Source organism: Gigantopelta aegis, chromosome 8, assembly GCF_016097555.1.
Source record: "Gigantopelta aegis isolate Gae_Host chromosome 8, Gae_host_genome, whole genome shotgun sequence".
In the NCBI taxonomy this organism is placed as follows: Eukaryota; Metazoa; Mollusca; class Gastropoda; order Neomphalida; family Peltospiridae; genus Gigantopelta; species Gigantopelta aegis.
In genome coordinates, this window is record NC_054706.1 from 37,756,771 (window position 1) to 37,775,926 (window position 19,156).

Below are 19,156 nucleotides of genomic sequence, written 5' to 3' on the forward strand. Positions count from 1 at the left end.
CAGTCCCAGTTGTCACCATCATCAACCTGTACAAGAGCCTTCTTCTTCTCTTGATTGTAGAGGGCAGACACTGTATCACGCCCTGTGATTGCGTGTACAGACATCAGGTCTTATTTGATGTTGCTAAAAGCTGCTTGAATTTCACCTATACAGTATACTTGCAATAGATTGTGCCCAGAAAGCATATAGAGATCCATGTTTAAGGTGGCTTGTGCAACCACCATCACCAGCAAAACAGTGTCACAAGAACAATAAGTGAATTTTGTGTTTGGGCAGTATCCATGGCAGTTGATGCAATCAACCAGTTAGCATCTGTGGTGCTATGCTTCACAATCAAACCTACTCATTCAAATTTTCCAATCAACTTTTTGATTAAGCGATCTTTATTTTTGCCATTTCCCAAAAAGCCTTTTTAGATGTTGTGGTTTTCATTTCCAAATCAAAAACTATATCAGCTAATGTGTTCTGCTGTGCTCGTCGCTATTGTTCAGCAGATTTGGTTGAGGTTGCACTAACAGAGTCTGGCCAAAAGTGATCAAGCACACATGATACATAGTGGTCACAGACTTGGTCATATTTGGCATCAGTAGACCAAGGCAAGCTTTGGAGGAGGTGACCTCCATCAAGAATGAAGCGTGCGTCATCAGGAAGTTGAAGGTGGACACTTACTTTCGACTTTAGGATGTTACCGAGAACACTCTTCGTGTTGTTCCTCATAATCCCTTTATTGAATAAGGGGGTGGCTGTTTGGCAAACTTGTGAAGGAGATAAGCTTCCATCTCAGAACTATCCTTAATCACTAATGTCACCTTCATGCATAACAATGTGCTATTCACCTCCAACTCAACACCACGGATAGTGATACGGTTATTTTACCACTGACGTTGGTCACTCTATTGTTTCTCTTCAACTTCATGTTGGTATACGTTTGCCCAGTAACAGCCGTGTTTACACAATTCCCAGCAATGACACCACTTGCTACACAGATCAGCGAGTTATTGTGCTATCCATAGGAAAATGGAGAATGCACTTCCAGCCAATGGAGGAAGGTTTTATAGTCTATATTATCTCGGGCTGTGCTACTGGCATGAAGGTCCACATGCTTGTCAGAGGTGTTACTATGCACACCCGTAAAGGTTTCCAAGGCATCACAGCGAGGCATACCAAGCACTCATTTGCTCAGTATGCTGTCTGTAAATCCTCGACCATGAGGTTTTTAGCAATTACATCAAATCTTGTTCTATTGTTTGGTCACTGAAGTTTCCACTACAGAATTTATCTGTTCTTCAAATGGTAAAATAACCTCTCTTGGTGAAGACATAATACTGTTCAGCAGACATAATAGCCATCAGCCCTTTCATGTGATCAAGGTAGAGATGGGCAGATATTGCATATGCTATATGACCAGCAGCATGGAACAAGGGGATCATTTCACTGACGACATGAAGATGTAAATCCCAATCCCCAATGCGCTCTGCTAGGATGAAACGCCTAATGAGGGACACTTGTTTGAAATATTCAACCCAAAGTTTACTTGTTCTACTTTGAGTGGCGGAATTTTCCATCGGACTATCCATAATATGTGTGAGCTTTTGGACATATTCATCATTGTCCACAAAATCAGTGGGACATTAACCATCGAAATCCCGTAAGTCTGAAAACAATCTTATTGAGCTCTGGGAAAGACGATATCACATTTCATTTGCCTTGATGTACAAGGTTGGTCAAATGTGACAGGAGAAACACCAAATGAATGCTTTTCGGACAACTTTTGTGCAAAACACAAGGCAGAATAGATAGTTTTAGGTTGAGATGAATCCTGATTAACGAATGGCAAGATCTGAATCTTACTTTTTTCATGATTATCTCCCGTCACAGCACATTGCATGAAGCCATACCATAATGGACATTGTAAAACAGGGATGCCAAATGAGAAACTTGCTAACCAGATACTATCCAAGCATTTGTAGACACTTTCAGGAGAGGTGGGTTTGGTTTGGAAGGTTCAAGGGGCACAATCATGATAGACTTCAATCCTGGGGCAGTGGGCTTTTTGTACACTTTGATTTGTACTTTTCCGAGTTGACCTGTTTGGACAATAGTCATGACTTTCTGAGTTGACCAAGGAATGGCAGGCTGGTCTACTTTCTCACCTGTAGGGGTAACACATGCAATACCACCAAGAACGTGCCAAGTGCCCTGACCTGTAAGGGTTTTAACATTGATGTCAGCATTATCAAATATAAAATTTACAAGATCACCCTCAATATCATACAACTGCTCATCTGTAAGAAATGCATCATACAGACGCTGAAACTCTGTAATCATCTGCAAATGACAAGCTACTCAATATATCAACCAGTTCTCGAGATTCATACAAGTTGGGGTCTATCTTCTTCGTTTATAGTATTAGGAAACAAAGTGTAAATGCCATTTAGCTGATGCTATGCATATTTCCATATTTGTCCTTATATGTGTTGGCGGCTATTTTGTTTATTGAAACTTAAATAGAAAAATACCAGCCAATCCATCAGAAGGTACACCTACAATGCTAAAAGGGTAAGTTATTGTTGCCCAACAAATAACTGATAGTGAAATTAGTAACATATTTAGTCCACTGGTCAAATAATGTTATAAAACAAGAAAAAGAAAATTGATACACGAGGTCAAAAATTCACACACGTTGAACAAAAACAGACATTTTGTGTTTTGCCCTATCTCCATTTATCAAGATTTTGTTAGTAAATCCGCTCTTCAATTTAATGTATTGTGAATTATGTATTATTATAGCTCTAAAGTAAAGAAATGCCTGTTTTCAAGCCGATTATTAGCTTTGTTGGTAGCCATCTTGGATTATTTCAGATGGAATTGAAACATATTTGCACCCATTAGATTCAGCACACTCCAAACATGGATTTACACATTAAAATCATTGTTCTGAAGCCTGTGGTTGAGCAGTTATGATGCTTTTGGAGTTTTCCCATTTATCGTTGATGGTAATGGCGGCGGGCATCTTGAATTTTTAAAAATTCCACTGGGTAGAATTTGCAGAACTTTGCGATGTTGGTACAGGTATGACTTTCTGGAGCTCTACTGAAAAATTCAGCTTTCTACTAATTGTTTCCAGATTATATGCTAATGCTCCTGGCCTAATAGTTATGCTGTTGTAATTTAGCTATAGTACTTGTATTACAATATAGTTATTATACTATTAATTTAAAGTGATCAACTAGTCTATCACTGATTATAATATAGTGTAAAATAGTTACATGATAAAATAAAATATACACGTGTATATAGCCATGTTTATTAAGTCCGTTCAAATGTACGCAATATTAGTTAGATATGGAACATTTATGCTTGACCAATGAAAATTGTGAAATTATTTTCTCTGTTTTTTAATGTCATCGTAGGATTTTATATTAAAGGTAAGTTTCCAGCATTTTATTAGCTAATAACAAAATTTGAGCATTGAACTTGTATTTAATATAAATTATAATTTAAGAAGAAACTTAAAAGTCCTACATTGAAAACGGAATAATCTAATAACAAGACCCAGAATTTTCACTACGGTAAACCCAAACACCTTGTCCACACCCATGTTTTTACTATCTGTGATTCATATTGATGTAGCTAGGATTTTATATTGCAAGTCCACCCATATTGGCTGGGGATTGGCGGCTAACCACAATTAAGAGTCTGGCAATATAAATGGCGGGGGGACAGGTGCGATTGGGGGCATGGTCCACCCTCCTGCCACGCCAGTTTTGAGACATCAATTAAGAGTCTGGCAATATAAATGGCGGGGGGGAACAGGTGCGATTGGGGGCATGGTCCACCCTCCTGCCACGCCAGTTTTGAGACATAACAAAAAACCGGGCAATATAAATGGTCCACACCCATGGGGAACAGGTGCTATTGGGGGCATGGCCATATTCCTGCCACGCCAGTTTTGAGACATCAATTAAGAGTCCACCATATAAATGGCGGGGGGAACAGGTTGCGATGGGGGCTGGTCCACCCTCCTGCCACGCAGTTTTGAACATCAATTAAGGGTAATATAAATGGCGGGGGGGGGGGGGGGGGGGGGGGGAACAGGTGCGATTGGGGGCATGGCCAACCCTCCTGCCACGCCAGTTTTGAGACATCAATTAGCCATTTAAATATAAAACGTAAAATTATTATGTGCATAATTTCCAAAATATTTCATCACTGTCAATGCAGTACTCCATAATATAAACGTTAGTTATGAGTACGAAAATGGGATTGTGACACCTAAACTTTTGAGGGTAATAGCTTGAAAACCCTTTGTATTATGAAGCTAATTCTGGGCATTTTTTGTTTGGCATATATAATATGGGTATTTTTAGATGTTATTTATTTTGTCTAATGACACTGTAGCTGTTATTTGTAAACGTACTATCTCAAAGTTGCATAATGGTGCTTCCCGCCAAAATTATTTTATTAACTATTGTTACATACATGAATCCATAAAATATTATAAGTAAACAAAAGTTTCGTTAGTCGGAGATATCTTAACATTGCCAGCAAACTCAGGACATTCTCATTAAGAATTTTGATCGAAATCTTTATCACGAATTATTGTGTGATAAATTGTTTTACCTGAAGTAGAACAAAAATTAGTAAAAACTTCAAAACAGTAAACAATGGCATTATGTTCAATAATTTAAAGAGAAGTATGTGAATAATATTATAAATATGAAAGGAAAATGGTTTATGACAAGTAAGTGATAACTGAATTAATACACTAACATTTAAAAAAGCTGTCAACTTATATTTTCAGAACAGCCGAATTATTGATCCTGTTCACACTCAATATTGAAATGGAAGATCGGAGAAGATTGCTACATTTTGAAAGGAAGCACCAGACCAAGAGACTAATACTCTACAGAAGTTTGCTGCGAGAGGAGAAATACCAGAAACTGATTGTCCCAACGTTCTGTAATTGAGCCTATTGAGAATGGCACGCTGGAAGGCCATTTAAATCAACAGTTTTGTGATTAAGACAGTTAAACCCACTCGAAAGCCAACACCAGACTACTTCGAGAATGTGTGTTTTACTTTAAAGAACAAAGAGATGCAAAATATATTGTTGCCTTGGTTTGCATGGAAAGTCTTCATAAATTATATAAGAAAACAATCATGAAAAACGAAAAAGACATGGAATTTTTTTTTTATGTAACAATGTAAAGACTGTCATAAAGAATGTTTCACATGTATTTAAAGTAAAATAATTTATACCTGTTTCAAATCATGATTCAAAATAATCATCTATATAATAGTGTAAATATTGTTTTTACTTATGTTAAATTAACTGCTAATTTATGTAATGTGGTGGGCGATTTTAATTTTTATTACGATACAACAAAATTACCTACATTATAACAAATTGTTTTAGATAGCATGTATTTGCATTAGGAATATCAACTACATATTATATTTAATTGATATTTGTTGTGAAACTTATTTCAACTTAATCACTGTAAGTATTGTTTCTCTTTTGGACAATTCCACATGATTCATGACATTTGCATAACACTGAAACGACATTTTAAAAAATGAAAATGATTACGAAACGTTTATTTACCTGATGAAGAACTCTCCTCTTATATGTCTAAAATATGACAAAAATATTTTCTTTATATGAACAGATTTCTTGTTACCTATCATAAACTGTTAGGGATATGCAGGAAATTAGATTCTGGGGTCCCCATACTATTTCTTTTAATTCTGTGAAATGTTTTAAGATAAGATTAAATAACATACAACGGTCATTTACATAAATACTGTCTTTACATATTAATACTATTTAGAAAGGAAATTTCAAAAATAGAAAAATGTCTATTTAAAAATTGCGAGTATGACAAATTTTATGACTGATGAATTGATACACAAATTCAGTGAAACTTCCATATTTGTAAATTGAACTGATTTATTTCTCACCATATTTGTAGACCATAAAAAAACCTTATGAAAAAAAAAGAAGCAAAAACAAATACCACCACCATCTCTAATTTCATTCAGATAAAACACTATTAAAATTACTTTTATATCAATTTTAGTTTCTTTCCTCTCATCTTTGGCTTCTTCCTCTTAATTCCACTCCAATCAAAACTTATGCTGAAGCGATTGACAAAATAATTTTATTTCTGTAAAAATAGCGCAGGGATTATAATAGCTCATATTATACTCTGAGAGAACGATTATAACTGACCAAATGTCGTCTGGCTCTCGAAAGGCAGAGTACTCTGGCTAAGATCATATATGTATATGAAGGAAATGTTTTATTTAACGACGCATTCAACACATTTTATTTACGGTTATATGGCGTCAGACATATGGTTTAGGACCACACCGGTATTGAGAGTGGAAACCCGCTGTCGCCACTTCATGGGCTACACTTTTCGATTAGCAGCAAGGGATCTTGTATATGCACCATTCCAAAGATAGGATAATAAATACCACGGTCTTTGTTACACCAGTTATGGAGCACTGGCTGGAACGAGAAATAGCGCAATGGATCCACCGACGGGGATCGATCCTAGACCGACCGCACATCAAGCGAACGCTTTACCACTGAGCTACGTCCCGCCCCTACATGTATATATTTAATCACTAAAAATATAGATGTAAATATCTAAATGTATGTTTTATATGTGTATATAATGTATCTGCATGTATATGTTTATTTACAAATACTGTGAAAGTCGGTGACTCAAGGCTTCCATTGTCACATTGTATTGATCGTGGGCAATAAAATAATAATGCAAAAAATTAAAAAACGAAAAACAAGGTTGTCTTTATATATGATTAACTATGAGTAAATAATGTCAGTCAGTGTTGTGACCTCGGGCTTTTAAAGGTTGTACTATACCAAATTAAATCCCATAGGCGACCATGTTAACGTTTGTATTTAAAAACACTATATGCAATATAATCAATACCTGTGACGTGACACATTTGTTCTAGGTGTAGATTATTTTTCAAGAATCTGGGATTCGAACCCACTACTGACATAACTTATGCATTGTACAAGTACAACGCTTTTACCCAGACATCTGCATGATCAAATAAACATGTAATTTAAGCCTTATATATACCTCATCCTAGTGATAGTAATATATTCTGGCGGAACACGGCGAAAATTGTCGGAAACTAAATCGGAAATCAGAGATTACACGTTTAGCATGTGCATTACCCTGAACGTCAGCCATCCACTAATGATGATTTCCTGGCCGAATCGTTCAGGTTAGGTCCGAAAGGACCCTATCGTTTTGGGGTTATTAAATTAATAGTTTTGAAAATATTATTTTGTCATTTTAAACAATATTTTCATTAAAAAAAAAAGATCAAATAAAAGTTAATTTAGCAGTCATGTATTTTTAAAAATGAATAATGGATTAAGTTGAAGAATGCTTTCGGAAATGTAGAAACATAATCCACAGGTAATAGTTATCAACCAGTGGAGCTAATTATTTTTCAGGAATCTATATGCACCTTTTACATTCTACATTACACAGGCGACCATGTTAACTTTTATGTTTAAAAACGTTATATGCAAGTTAATCCATACCTGTGACGTCACGAGAATCAACACCTGCTAAACAATACAATTTGAACCTTTTATGCGTGCAGGTCAGGGACAGATCGTGTTCATTGTAAACAGGTACAACGCTTTAAAGGGACACGCCCTAGTTGTTAACCATTACGCCGTTGTTTTTCGCTATTAAACCCATTTTTTTCACAAATAAAATTGCATTTTACTTACCGATTATTATTTAGAATATACATTTCCATTCACCTGAAGTGTTTTTTTAGTAATCCTGGTAATCCTGGTGTTTGTAATACCACAAAATGCATTTTTTGTATTTCATAAAATGCCACGGGCCTCTGAGAAAAAAACGTTGAGCAGACAAGGTCTAATCTATTTTTAGAGGGGATATTCCCATTTCAATGTCACAGACGTTGGTATACCACGTGACCGTTATCATTTTGGTTCGGTTTGTTTTCTCGTGCACGGTTCGCGCAATCAACATCCGATTTGTTGTCGTTTGCTTGTTGTTCATTTGTGAGATTTTTCTTCACAGTTCGTGAACATTTTCAGTAACAATAAAGTTCAGACAAGTAAGTATCTCAATACAAAACGTTACAAAACCCTTAAAACCAATAATTTTGCTAAGTCTTACGATATCTGGAGAGGGGATACAACCAGGACAGAACAGTTGGAACATGTCCAGGAGAGATGAAAGGAACGCACCCCAAGTCTGTGCGCACTCTGTGAAATTTGTCGTGACGTAGGCATTGTTGTGCTTCGAGCGACATCTACCGGTGACATGAGAATACTAACTTTCAAAATTATTTCAAGCAATTGGGACATGGGTATTCCCATGGTATTTATCGATATAAAACCTGCTTTTTCACTCCATTTGATAAATACGTGATCTAAGTGTGTTACAGGTTTGTAGATTAACCAAATTATAATTTATTTTCGCTGGATGGAACTAGGGCGTGCGGCTTTAAGGAACATACCCTAGTTTCAACCCGTGAAAATTAACACTAATTTTAATTAATCTACAAACCTGTAATACATTTGGATAAAGTTATAACTGAGTGAAACATGAGTCTGTGACTTTGAAATGGTGAAATACCCTCTAAGAATAGACTAAAACTCGACTCCATAACTTATTTCTCAGACGCAAGTGCCTTTTTTTTAAAATATGAAAAATAAATGTTTTGATATTAAAACACCAGGATGACTAAAAACATTTCGAATGTACAGAAATTTATAATCTAAACCATAAAATCTAAGTAAAGTATGATTTCAGTTATCAAAAACGGCTATAATAGTAAAAAAATGCATTAGTGTTTACAAACTAGGGTATGCCCCTTTTAGCCCACGAAATGAAAGAAAGAAATATTTTATTTAACGACACACTCAACATATTTTATTTACGGTTATATGGCGTCAGACATATGGTTAAGGACCACACAGATTCTAAGAGGAAACCCGCTGTCGCCACTACATGGGCTACTCTTCCGATTAGCAACAAGGGATCTTTTATTTGCGCTTCCCACAGGCAGGATAACACAAACCATGGCCTTTGTTGAACCAGTTATGGATCACTGGTCGGTGCAAGTGGTTTACACCTACCCATTTAGCCTTGCGGAGCACTCACTCAGGGTTTGGAGTCGGTATCTGGATTAAAAATCCCATGCCTCGACTGGGATCCGAACCCAGTATCTACCAGCCTGTAGACCGATGGCCTGCCACAACGCCACCGAGGCCGGTTTTAGCCCACGAGGCTACACATCTGCATCATCAAATAAATATGTAATTTAAGCCTTATAAACCTGATACTAGTGGTAGTAATATATTCTGAGCGGAACACAACGAAGATTGTCAGAAACTAATTCTGAAATCGAAGATTATACGTTTAGCACGTGCATCACGCTTAATGCCAGCTATCCGCTGTTGAGGATTTTCTGACCCAATGGTTCAGGTTCAGGTTAGGTCCGAAAGGATCCTATGGTTTTGGGTAATTAGTTTTGTAAATATTATTTGCCGTTTTAACCAATATTTTTGTTATTAAAAAAGATAAAATAGAAGTTAATTCAGCAGTCACGTAATTTGTTTTAATGAATAATGGATTAAGTTGGAGAATGCACTTGGAAGTGTAGATTCATGAAAAATATAAAACAATTTCACGAATCTACACCTCATACATTCTCCATTACATATCAACCAAACTATGACCCATAAAAATCAGTACTACAACCCCAACCTCAAATTATTAATTGAAGAAAAATGGTACCTTTCATGGGTCATTTTCGAAATAGCCGGATGTTTTTACAAGACCCTTAGTTTCGCACAAAATTTGAGTACTTTTGTATTAGGTACCCCATACATGTTTCAAGCACAAGGCTACTTGACATAGCGGTACTAGATGAAATAAAATTCCATACAATTTTTACCCAGATGAAACTTTTTTCTTTTTTTATACCAAACACAGTCAAATTTATCAGCAATGGAATGACACGTGGTATTAAATGTTCGGTGCACCTCAGACTTTGACCTAGCCAATGTCACATAGTGTAGGACCAGGTGCGTGTATAGGAAATTGTGCAGCGGGGTCTTTGACTATGGCAAGCGAATCTTTTATTTTTCTATTCTTGTTTTTGTTTTTTTTGTGGTGGTAGGGTGGGGGTGTTACGTAATGCTCTCCCGGAAAATATATTAAAAAAAAAATATTTGCTCACGCGCCTGTGGTCGAACTCTCCCCCCCCCCCCCCCCCCCCCCCCCCAAGACATTTTAGTTTTTTATTCAATACATTTTTAGGGGAAGCATGTCTCGACTCGCCCCTTCCCCCAAAATTTCGTTCACAAGTCAACCCCTACCCGTCATAATTCCTGTACACGAGCCTGAACAGCTATAACTCACCTAATTGAAATACGTTTATATTATTGTTTATTAAGTTATCGAATATCTCATCAACTATATATAGGAAATGGACATTTTTCAACAGGGATAGTTCTTAATCACTCAGCGGTTTTTAATACAGCAACATACCTTATTGGTTTGGTAAAAACAAATAACAAAGAAAAACTACAAAACAGAATACACCCTGCTGAATATAGTGTTTCTTGGCACTAATAGCATCATATTCGGAGTGTCATTTGTTCGTTAAAGGGACATTCCTGAGTTTTTTGTATTTTTTAAGATGTTATCGACTAACAGAGACTTTTTAACGATTGTAATTACATATCAAATATATTTTTCTGCATAAAATATTAGCGCCTGTATATTAAACGTGTTTCTGATCGTTCTAATATTTTTACTAGGTTAAATTTCATTTTATTTCCTAAAATATTTCTTTTCGTACGTACGAAATTATTTGAAGACAAAATCCAGTTTGGACTTCTTACAAATATTAAGACGACCAGAAACACACTGAATATACAGACACTAATATTCTAAACAAGAAACTATATTTAATATGTAAGTTTAATCGTAGAAATATTTTATTAATTGGAAACATCTTACAATGCAGCAAACTCGGGAATGTCCCTTTAAGCATTGCAGTTCTATATTTTGCGTGGTAGTTCTGACGACGATTAGGAGGAAAAGTAATCGTTTATTTGATGACGCACCACTCAACAATGGTTATACTGACATCGCACATTATAGATAAGAGTTACAAAGATAACGAGAGGAAGCCCGTTGCCGCCATACCTACTACCGAAAACAAAAACCCATTCAGGGGTCCTTTATATGCACTTTGATATACCAGCCATGGAGCACCGATTGTGACGGGGGTGCGATCGGAATCTACACAGTGATAATACAGCTAATATGTATGATATTGTTCCTAGGGTATTCATGGACATTATAGGCCAAGTATGCTTGAATTTGATAGTACGTGTATTTGAAAAACAAAAGAAAAATTTTTATATTCTTTGAATACTCACCCCAACCCCACCCCCGGCTCCGACGGCCCTGTAGCAGGCAGAGGCGGATGCAGGGTATTTCTAGTGAGTAGATGCAATGCGTAAAAGGGGAACTTACTAACAGTTTTTAGAAGTACACTAACAATGTGAGTAACAGGTATTGTCAATATGGTAATCTTCAACAGAAAAATTATGTTTACCATTGTAAAGATGTTACCTACCCACTAAAAACCATAAATGGACTATGTATAAACACTGGATTTTCAGGGCTCTTCGAATTTTTGAGGGAAGGGGGCACACCTCCAACGCCCTCGAGAGCAGTTCTTAAGATTAAATTAATGAAATAAACAGAATTGAATTGAACTGAACTGAATTAACCTCGCGAACATTTCTTGTACAGTTTTATAATTTAATATACATTGTGGTAGCCAATATGTAACATGGGCGTATCCAGTATTTTAATAGGGAGGCGGGGGGGGGGGGGGGGGGGGGGAGCACCCCACACTACATAGGCCTGTGTATGTATGTATGTATGTATGTATGTATGACTTTATAAAATTTAAGTTTTTTTTTTTTTTTGAGAGTGATTGCCGACGCCATTGCCCTCGCTACGCCAATGCCTATGCACCTCAACTCCCGACTTCAACGGTCGTTATAAATAATCAAACAAACACTTACCTACCTGTAATCACTCAACACTTGCAACAGATCAGCACAGTAGGCCTAGTTAGATGTCGTCATTAGGTAGTGTTAGATCAACGCACAGATATTTTACATTTATACACATTTAAAAATATGATTATTAAATGACAAACAGCGATTCTGTTAGCACATTTCTGAAATTAAAACAGTAGTCAGAAGAATGTACGCAATATCGCTTTGACATCAATATGCATATTAATTAAAAGGTCAAAGCATTGTTGACGTCACGTCAAAGGACTGTTGACGTTTTTATGGTAACGTTTCCGGTCATTTTTATTAACAAAAAGTGTCGAAGTGCACATCCATTTTGATCGGCACCTTGACATACTGATGGGGAATAAAGGTAGCGCGGGACAGCGTACAGTAGACCTAATAATCCATTGTCTGTCAAGGGTAGAAATGATTATGCAAAGAATATATAAAGTATATATAATAATGTAACAGGATGACTGGGTTCTTTACTGGATGATTTCTTGTAATTAATAAATAAATGACCGAACAAACACAATTTGAAAGGTAACAAAAACGATAGATAGATATTTATTTACAAATGACAACTAAAGAAGGCATGTTATACATGATACAAAATAGATGAAAGAAAGAAATATTTTATTTAACGACGCACTCAACACATTTTATTTACGGTTATATGGCGTCAGACATATGGTTAAGGACCACACAGATTTTGAGAGGAAACCCGCTGTCGCCACTATATGGGCTACTCTTCCGATTAGCAGCAAGGGATCTTTTATTTGCGCTTCCCACAGGCAGGATAGCACAAACCATGGCCTTTGTTGAACCAGTTATGGATCACTGGTCGGTGGAAGTGGTTTACACCTACCCATTGAGCCTTGCGGAGCACTTACCCAGGGTTTGGAGTCGGTATTTGGATTAAAAATTCCATGCCTCGACTGGGATCCGAACCCAGTACCTACCAGCCTGTAGACCGATGGCCTACCACGACGCCACCGAGGCCGGTCCAAAATAGATGAATAATAAATAATAAAATTGTATGTTTATTTCCCCAAAATTGCTACTCACTTAAACCCCGAACGGTCTCGGAAGTTAATCCGACTTTAAAAACAGTGTTCTGAAACACTTCTTTTAATAGATCGTGCACGGGTGCCGACCGTCGAGACTCCAATGTTACGCATGTCAAGAAGGCCTATGACGTACACAACTAAATTGGAGACCGCCAACAAATATGTAATACATTGTTGCTCGATAGGCTTCATCCAAACATCTGAGCTATAAATACCCTTTGTTATTATTATTTACAAATAGGAGGTGATTAATTTCAAGCTCCCCTATCACACTAATAAAAAAAGTATTCATGTATTAAACTATCAGCCAACAATTTTTTTTTGTTTTTTTTGTTTTTCTGTCAAATTCAAAATGTAGCGTCACATATTAAACCTGTTGGTAATTATTACTGGGTATTTCAATAATACAAATTAAAAAAAAAAATTGTAAAAGAAATTATTTGGATGTATTTTTGTTCTCTGACGTAGCCAGAATGGCGGCATGCGGGCACTACCCATGCTCCCCTCACACCTTCCTCCAACTATCACGTTATATATTTTCCTGTCGCCACGTAATATGACTCAGACAATGTGGTTACCCCCCTCCCCACACACACACACACACACATTAAAATTGTTTTGTTTTATTTAGTGGAGTGGGGACATAATTCAAGGTATAATTTTTACACATCACAAATAAAAATGAATATTTTTGTTATTACGCAACTTTGAGGCTGACCGGCCTCGGTGGCGTCGTGATAGGCCATCGGTCTACAGGCTGGTAGGTACTGGGTTCGGATCCCAGTCGAGGCATGGGATTTTTAATCTAGATACCGACTCCAAACCCTGAGTGAGTGCTCCGCAAGGCTCAATGGGTAGGTGTAAACCACTTGCACCGACCAGTGATCCATAACTGGTTCAACAAAGGCCATGGTTTGTGCTATCCTGCCTGTGGGAAGCGCAAATAAAAGATCCCTTGCTGCTAATCGGAAGAGTAGCCCATATAGTGGCGACAGCGGGTTTCCTCTCAAAATCTGTGTGGTCCTTAACCATATGTCTGACGCCATATAACCGTAAAATAAAATGTGTTGAGTGCGTCGTTAAATAAAACATTTCTTTCTTTCTTTGAGGCTGTCGCTTTAAGTGAATGTATATGAAAGCTGCAACCACAAGGTTTGTAAGTATTATTTAACCATTTAGAATGGATCATCAACATTAATGTTCTTACTGTCGACAACATTTGGCCAACATTTGGCCAACATCACACTAAAAATGTATTCTTCTCCACTATAAAACCATTAAGCGGGCTGTTGTTTAATAGATTTTGTCAACGTCAGCGAGCGACTTTGATTTGTTATACAACAAAAAAAAAAACAGATTTAGCAAAAAAATAACGGAATTTCTAGTTTAGGTACTTGCTCAATTTATTGAGCCCAGACTAATGTAATAAACAAAATATTTAGGGGTCTCAGCTAGCTTGTGACCCTTAATTGTTTTTCGAAGGAGGGGTTACGGGACATGGATCCGCGCCTGCACCTGCGCCTGAAAAAGTACCAATTAAGGTTTAGCGAGGTAGGCAGTTTGGTCATCTCGCAGGGCCAACGCTCCAGTGCTATGTGATAGTGTTATTTTTATATTTGTATTTGTTCATTAAACGTTGGTTTTATCTGGCCCCACTTCATTCATTCATTTCAACTCATTATTGTGTTTATATCCAAATAAGGTTCAAGCACGCTGTCCTGGGCACACACAGAGAGAGAGAGAGAGAGAGAGAGAGAGAGAGAGAGAGAGAGAGAGAGAGAGAGACCTTAGCTATCTGGGCTGTATGTCGAAGACAGTAGGTTAATGGTTAGTGAAAGAGAAGTCGGTGTAGTGGTCTTACCCATTGAGTCGTTAATACTCGCTCTGGGTGGGAGCCGGTACCGGGCTGCGAACCCAGTACCTACCAGCCTTATGTTCGATGGGTTAACTACGGGAGGGGGTCGGCTTAACCACAGGGGTCAACGCAATGAGTAGGGGGTCAACGCAATGGGGGGGGGGGGGGGGGTCAAACGTAGGGTCTAAATTGTCATGGGTTATTCGGACGAACCCCCCGCTGAAGCAAATGGTCCGCTTTCAGAACTAAAACATACAGGTTTATACATATGGAGTTTCTGGTGGTGCAAAACCAAAATACAAAAAGGGTGCACTTGGTTCATATTCGAACACACACACACACACACACACACACACACACACACACCAAGGTCCAGATCACGCTACGCCACAATTAACAAAGGTTCGGCAGCTGTTTCACGTGAATCTGAGTGTGCACAAACTGTACGGGTGTACCAACACGTCTATTGACCAGTATCAGTTTGACTGCACTTGTACATCCCACAGCAATATTTCTGCAACCTTTATCCATCCAACCGACTTTTCAGACAAACTGTGCTGTATAAAATATAATATCTTAAGCTTCTTATTTATTGTGCTTTAAAAAATAATATATAGACATCATAACCTCAGGCACGGCGGAAGTAAGTAGACATTGGGGGTGGGGGGAGCTGACTGAGATCGAGGGCGCAAAGCAAAGTTCCAAGGGGGTTCGGGGGAATGGCCCTCTCCCTCCTATAACATTTTGAAAACTAGATGTCCTGAGATGCAATTTCCTGCATTCTACAAGTAGATGTCATCTCTGCCTTAAGATTTACTACCAATATTATTTTTGATTCGACGTGCCTGTACGTTGGTGACTGTTGGGTGGGTTTTTTTGTAAAAAGTTTAGTCATGCAATTATGAACCTATATATGTATTTTTAACAACTGTTTTCTTTAAAAACATGGGGGACATTGCTTATGTCTACTTAAATTGGTACACCCTTTAAATCCATTATTTGTCCATGAGGATGTTCGTCATCTCGAGTTCCTATTTCTCGCTCCAGCCAGTGCACCACGACTGATACATCAAAGGCCGTGGTATGTGCTATCCTGTCTATGGGATGGTGCATATAAAAGTTCCCTTGCTGCTAATCGAAAAGAGTAGCCCATGAAGTGGCGACAGCGGGTTTCCTCCCTCGATATCTATGTGGTCCTTAACCATATGTCCGACGACATATAACCGTAAATACAATGTGTTGAGTGCGTCGTTAAATAAAACATTTCCTTCATCTTGAGTTCCAGCATGACAATTCTCTTTAGTTGAAGGATTAAGTGGTCCTCGTCAGAACTATCATACAAAGTATTCTAAGACAACGTGCCCATATTAATGTGGAAGACACTCGTCATTGACATTCAACTCCAACGTTATGTGTGTATATTATACATAAGTATAGTATTACGTTTGTATTCAATTAAATGTTTTATGTTTAAATGACTTATCTTCACTGGTGTTACCGTTAAGTTTATTTCTGCTTCCAAAGTTACATATTTATTACGAGGTATTGGAAGCGTTTCCCTTCATTCTATATACTATTCAAAAGAATTTAAGGGTCAGACGATATTTTCGACATTATTTTCTGAATGTCAATTATATTAGCTAGACCATAATGTCACGCATGGTATTGTTCCATTTTGACGAAAGTGGGTCTAAGCAACCCATAAATGAATTAAAATCCACTGTCATTGACACTGTCGACTAGTTCTAATGGCGAAAACATGCTTACATTTGCACGTAAATTAGGGCGAAAGCGAAAGGTCTGCTAAGTGCCCATATCTTGCTTTTTCACAAAGCGCTTCATTTGCACGCTTTGCATGTGTATTCCATGTTCCCAATGCTGAATTTCCGTATAATTGGAGCTTGCGTTCGTGTACGTGCCCCTGCGCGTGCTGTAACCTCACCGTGGTGCAGGGGTGTAACATTCTCTTTGAGAATGGCCAATACAGCACAAATTGAAGTTTAGAGTAAAATTCGGTGTCCGTAAAAGTCTGTGATATTTGTATTTGTATTTTTGCACAGTTCTTTACACTGTTTTTGTTTAAACCTTGAATTTTTATATTGATGTTGATCATCACTTTATTTATTTGCATTACCATAGTTTGACACCCAATAGCCGATGTATTTTTCGTGCTGGGGTGTCATTAAACATTCATTCATTCATTCATTCATTCGTGTACGTGCACACTCCAAATTCGGCAATGGTACGACGTCAACTGACTATCGAAGATCCAGGAAGGGCTATTGCTTGGCTTCAGGATGGCAATACGCAAAGAAATGTTGCTCTGAGACTTGGTGTCAGTCAGTTTCGTTGGCCGACTGTGGCAACGGTACCAAGCAACGAATTCTGTTCGAAATCGTACACGTTCGGGAAGACCCCGAAGCACTACAAATAGAGAGGACCGCTACATCACCAATATGGCTCTACGTCAACGCACAACCACTGCACGCCGAGTACGTGACAATCTGCGGACTGCGACTGGAACTCGAGTGTCTGATCAAACCATACGCAATCGTCTGAGAGCCAATAATCTACGCTGCCGTCGCCAGGCTGTTCGACCACCACTCCTACCACGTCACAGAACGGTCAGATGTCACTGGTGCACACTTCATCTGCGGTGGCAACGTGTTCAGTGGGGTCGAGTGATGTTCACTGATGAGTCCAGGTTTAGTCTCCAGTTCAACGGTCGGGTTCGTGTCTACAGACGTCCTGGGGAGCGCTTCGCTGACGTTAACGTTAGACAACGTCACCGGTTCGGTGGTGGCAGCGTCATGGTGTGGGGCGGCATCTCTATCCACCACAGGACCCCCCTCTGTGTGGTGGATGGCAATCTGAATGGAATCCGCTATCTGAATGAGATTATCCGGTCGTTGGTTCTCCCAGGCCTTCAGCAGACTGGCGGCGGGGAAGTTCTGCAGGATGACAATGCCAGACCCCACCGCGCCAGGGTGGTAACGGACTTTCTCAGACAACAAGGTATCGCCAGGATGGATTGGCCAGCATATTCGCCTGACTTGGCCCCAACAGAGCACGCCTGGGACGAATTAGGCAGGAGAGTTCGGGATAACCATGCCCCTCCGGCCAACCTTCATGATCTGGGTCAACTTCTTATGGCAGAGTGGCAGGCCATTCCCCAAGAGTTCTTCAGACGTCTGATCAACAGCATGAGGCAACGATGTGTCGAGTGTATTCGCGCCAGGGGTGGATTCACACACTATTAAACGAATGTTCTAATGTGTAAAATCCATGTTTGACAACCTTCAACTTTGACAACATGTCATGTGACTTTCTTGTATACAGTGACGTTTATTTGTGGTTTTTTGTAAATATGGAACAATAAATTAAATTTTTGGTGTAGTTTACATCATCAATCTAATACACTCTGAAACTTATTTGGTTATAAATTTTTGACCCTTAAATTCTTTTGAGTAGTATATATATATAAAAAAAATCATTGTTGTAATTTATTTAACAGTGCGTACTTAATCACTCGGTCGTGTGTATAGACGAATGAACATCCCAGATTGTTAGTGCTAAATACTGCCGAAAATATCCTATTTAGAAAAGCTAATGAAGTTTAAGACTATATACATTTTGGGGCCGGTCACCGGCACCATTCCAATAAAGTATATTGGCAATACGATATAAAACTTGTTCCCAATTACGACCCAACAGTTTTCCCAATTAAGATTCCCAAAGTTGCTCCATCGTGATCACTTAGAACTCATAACCCCCCTCCCCCCCCCCCCCCCCCCCCCCCCCCCCACACACACACTTCCATATCCAACTCTGCGGGCAATTATTTTGTCTTGTAATTTGGTGTCGATTCCACTAGTACGATTGCTATATTAATATTATTAAATGACTGTTACTTGAAATAGATTTCTTAATAATGCTGCCGAAACATTTTTTTTGTTTTAAATATAATTTCCTCTGTTTGACGTAAACATTTTCTATTAAAGCCAGGTAGCGCAAAATATTGAAGAAATCAAATCGGGTTGATTTTTATTAACATTTGTGCAATAAATTTATCATTAAAACAACAACAAA

The 19,156-nt window shown here is 38.2% G+C and overlaps 1 protein-coding gene across 1 annotated transcript in view; it reads left to right on the forward strand.

Annotated features, from left to right (window-relative positions):
* Positions 1-5,273, forward strand: part of LOC121379651 (cadherin-23-like) — a 42,143-nt gene extending 36,870 nt beyond the window's left edge. The window contains exons 32-33 of the mRNA XM_041508299.1: positions 3,414-3,428; positions 4,805-5,273. Coding sequence (XP_041364233.1) covers positions 3,414-3,426 — 13 coding nt within the window. The 3' untranslated portion in view covers positions 3,427-3,428; positions 4,805-5,273. The remainder of the gene's footprint in view (positions 1-3,413; positions 3,429-4,804) is intronic.
* The last annotated feature ends 13,883 nt before the right edge of the window (positions 5,274-19,156 follow it).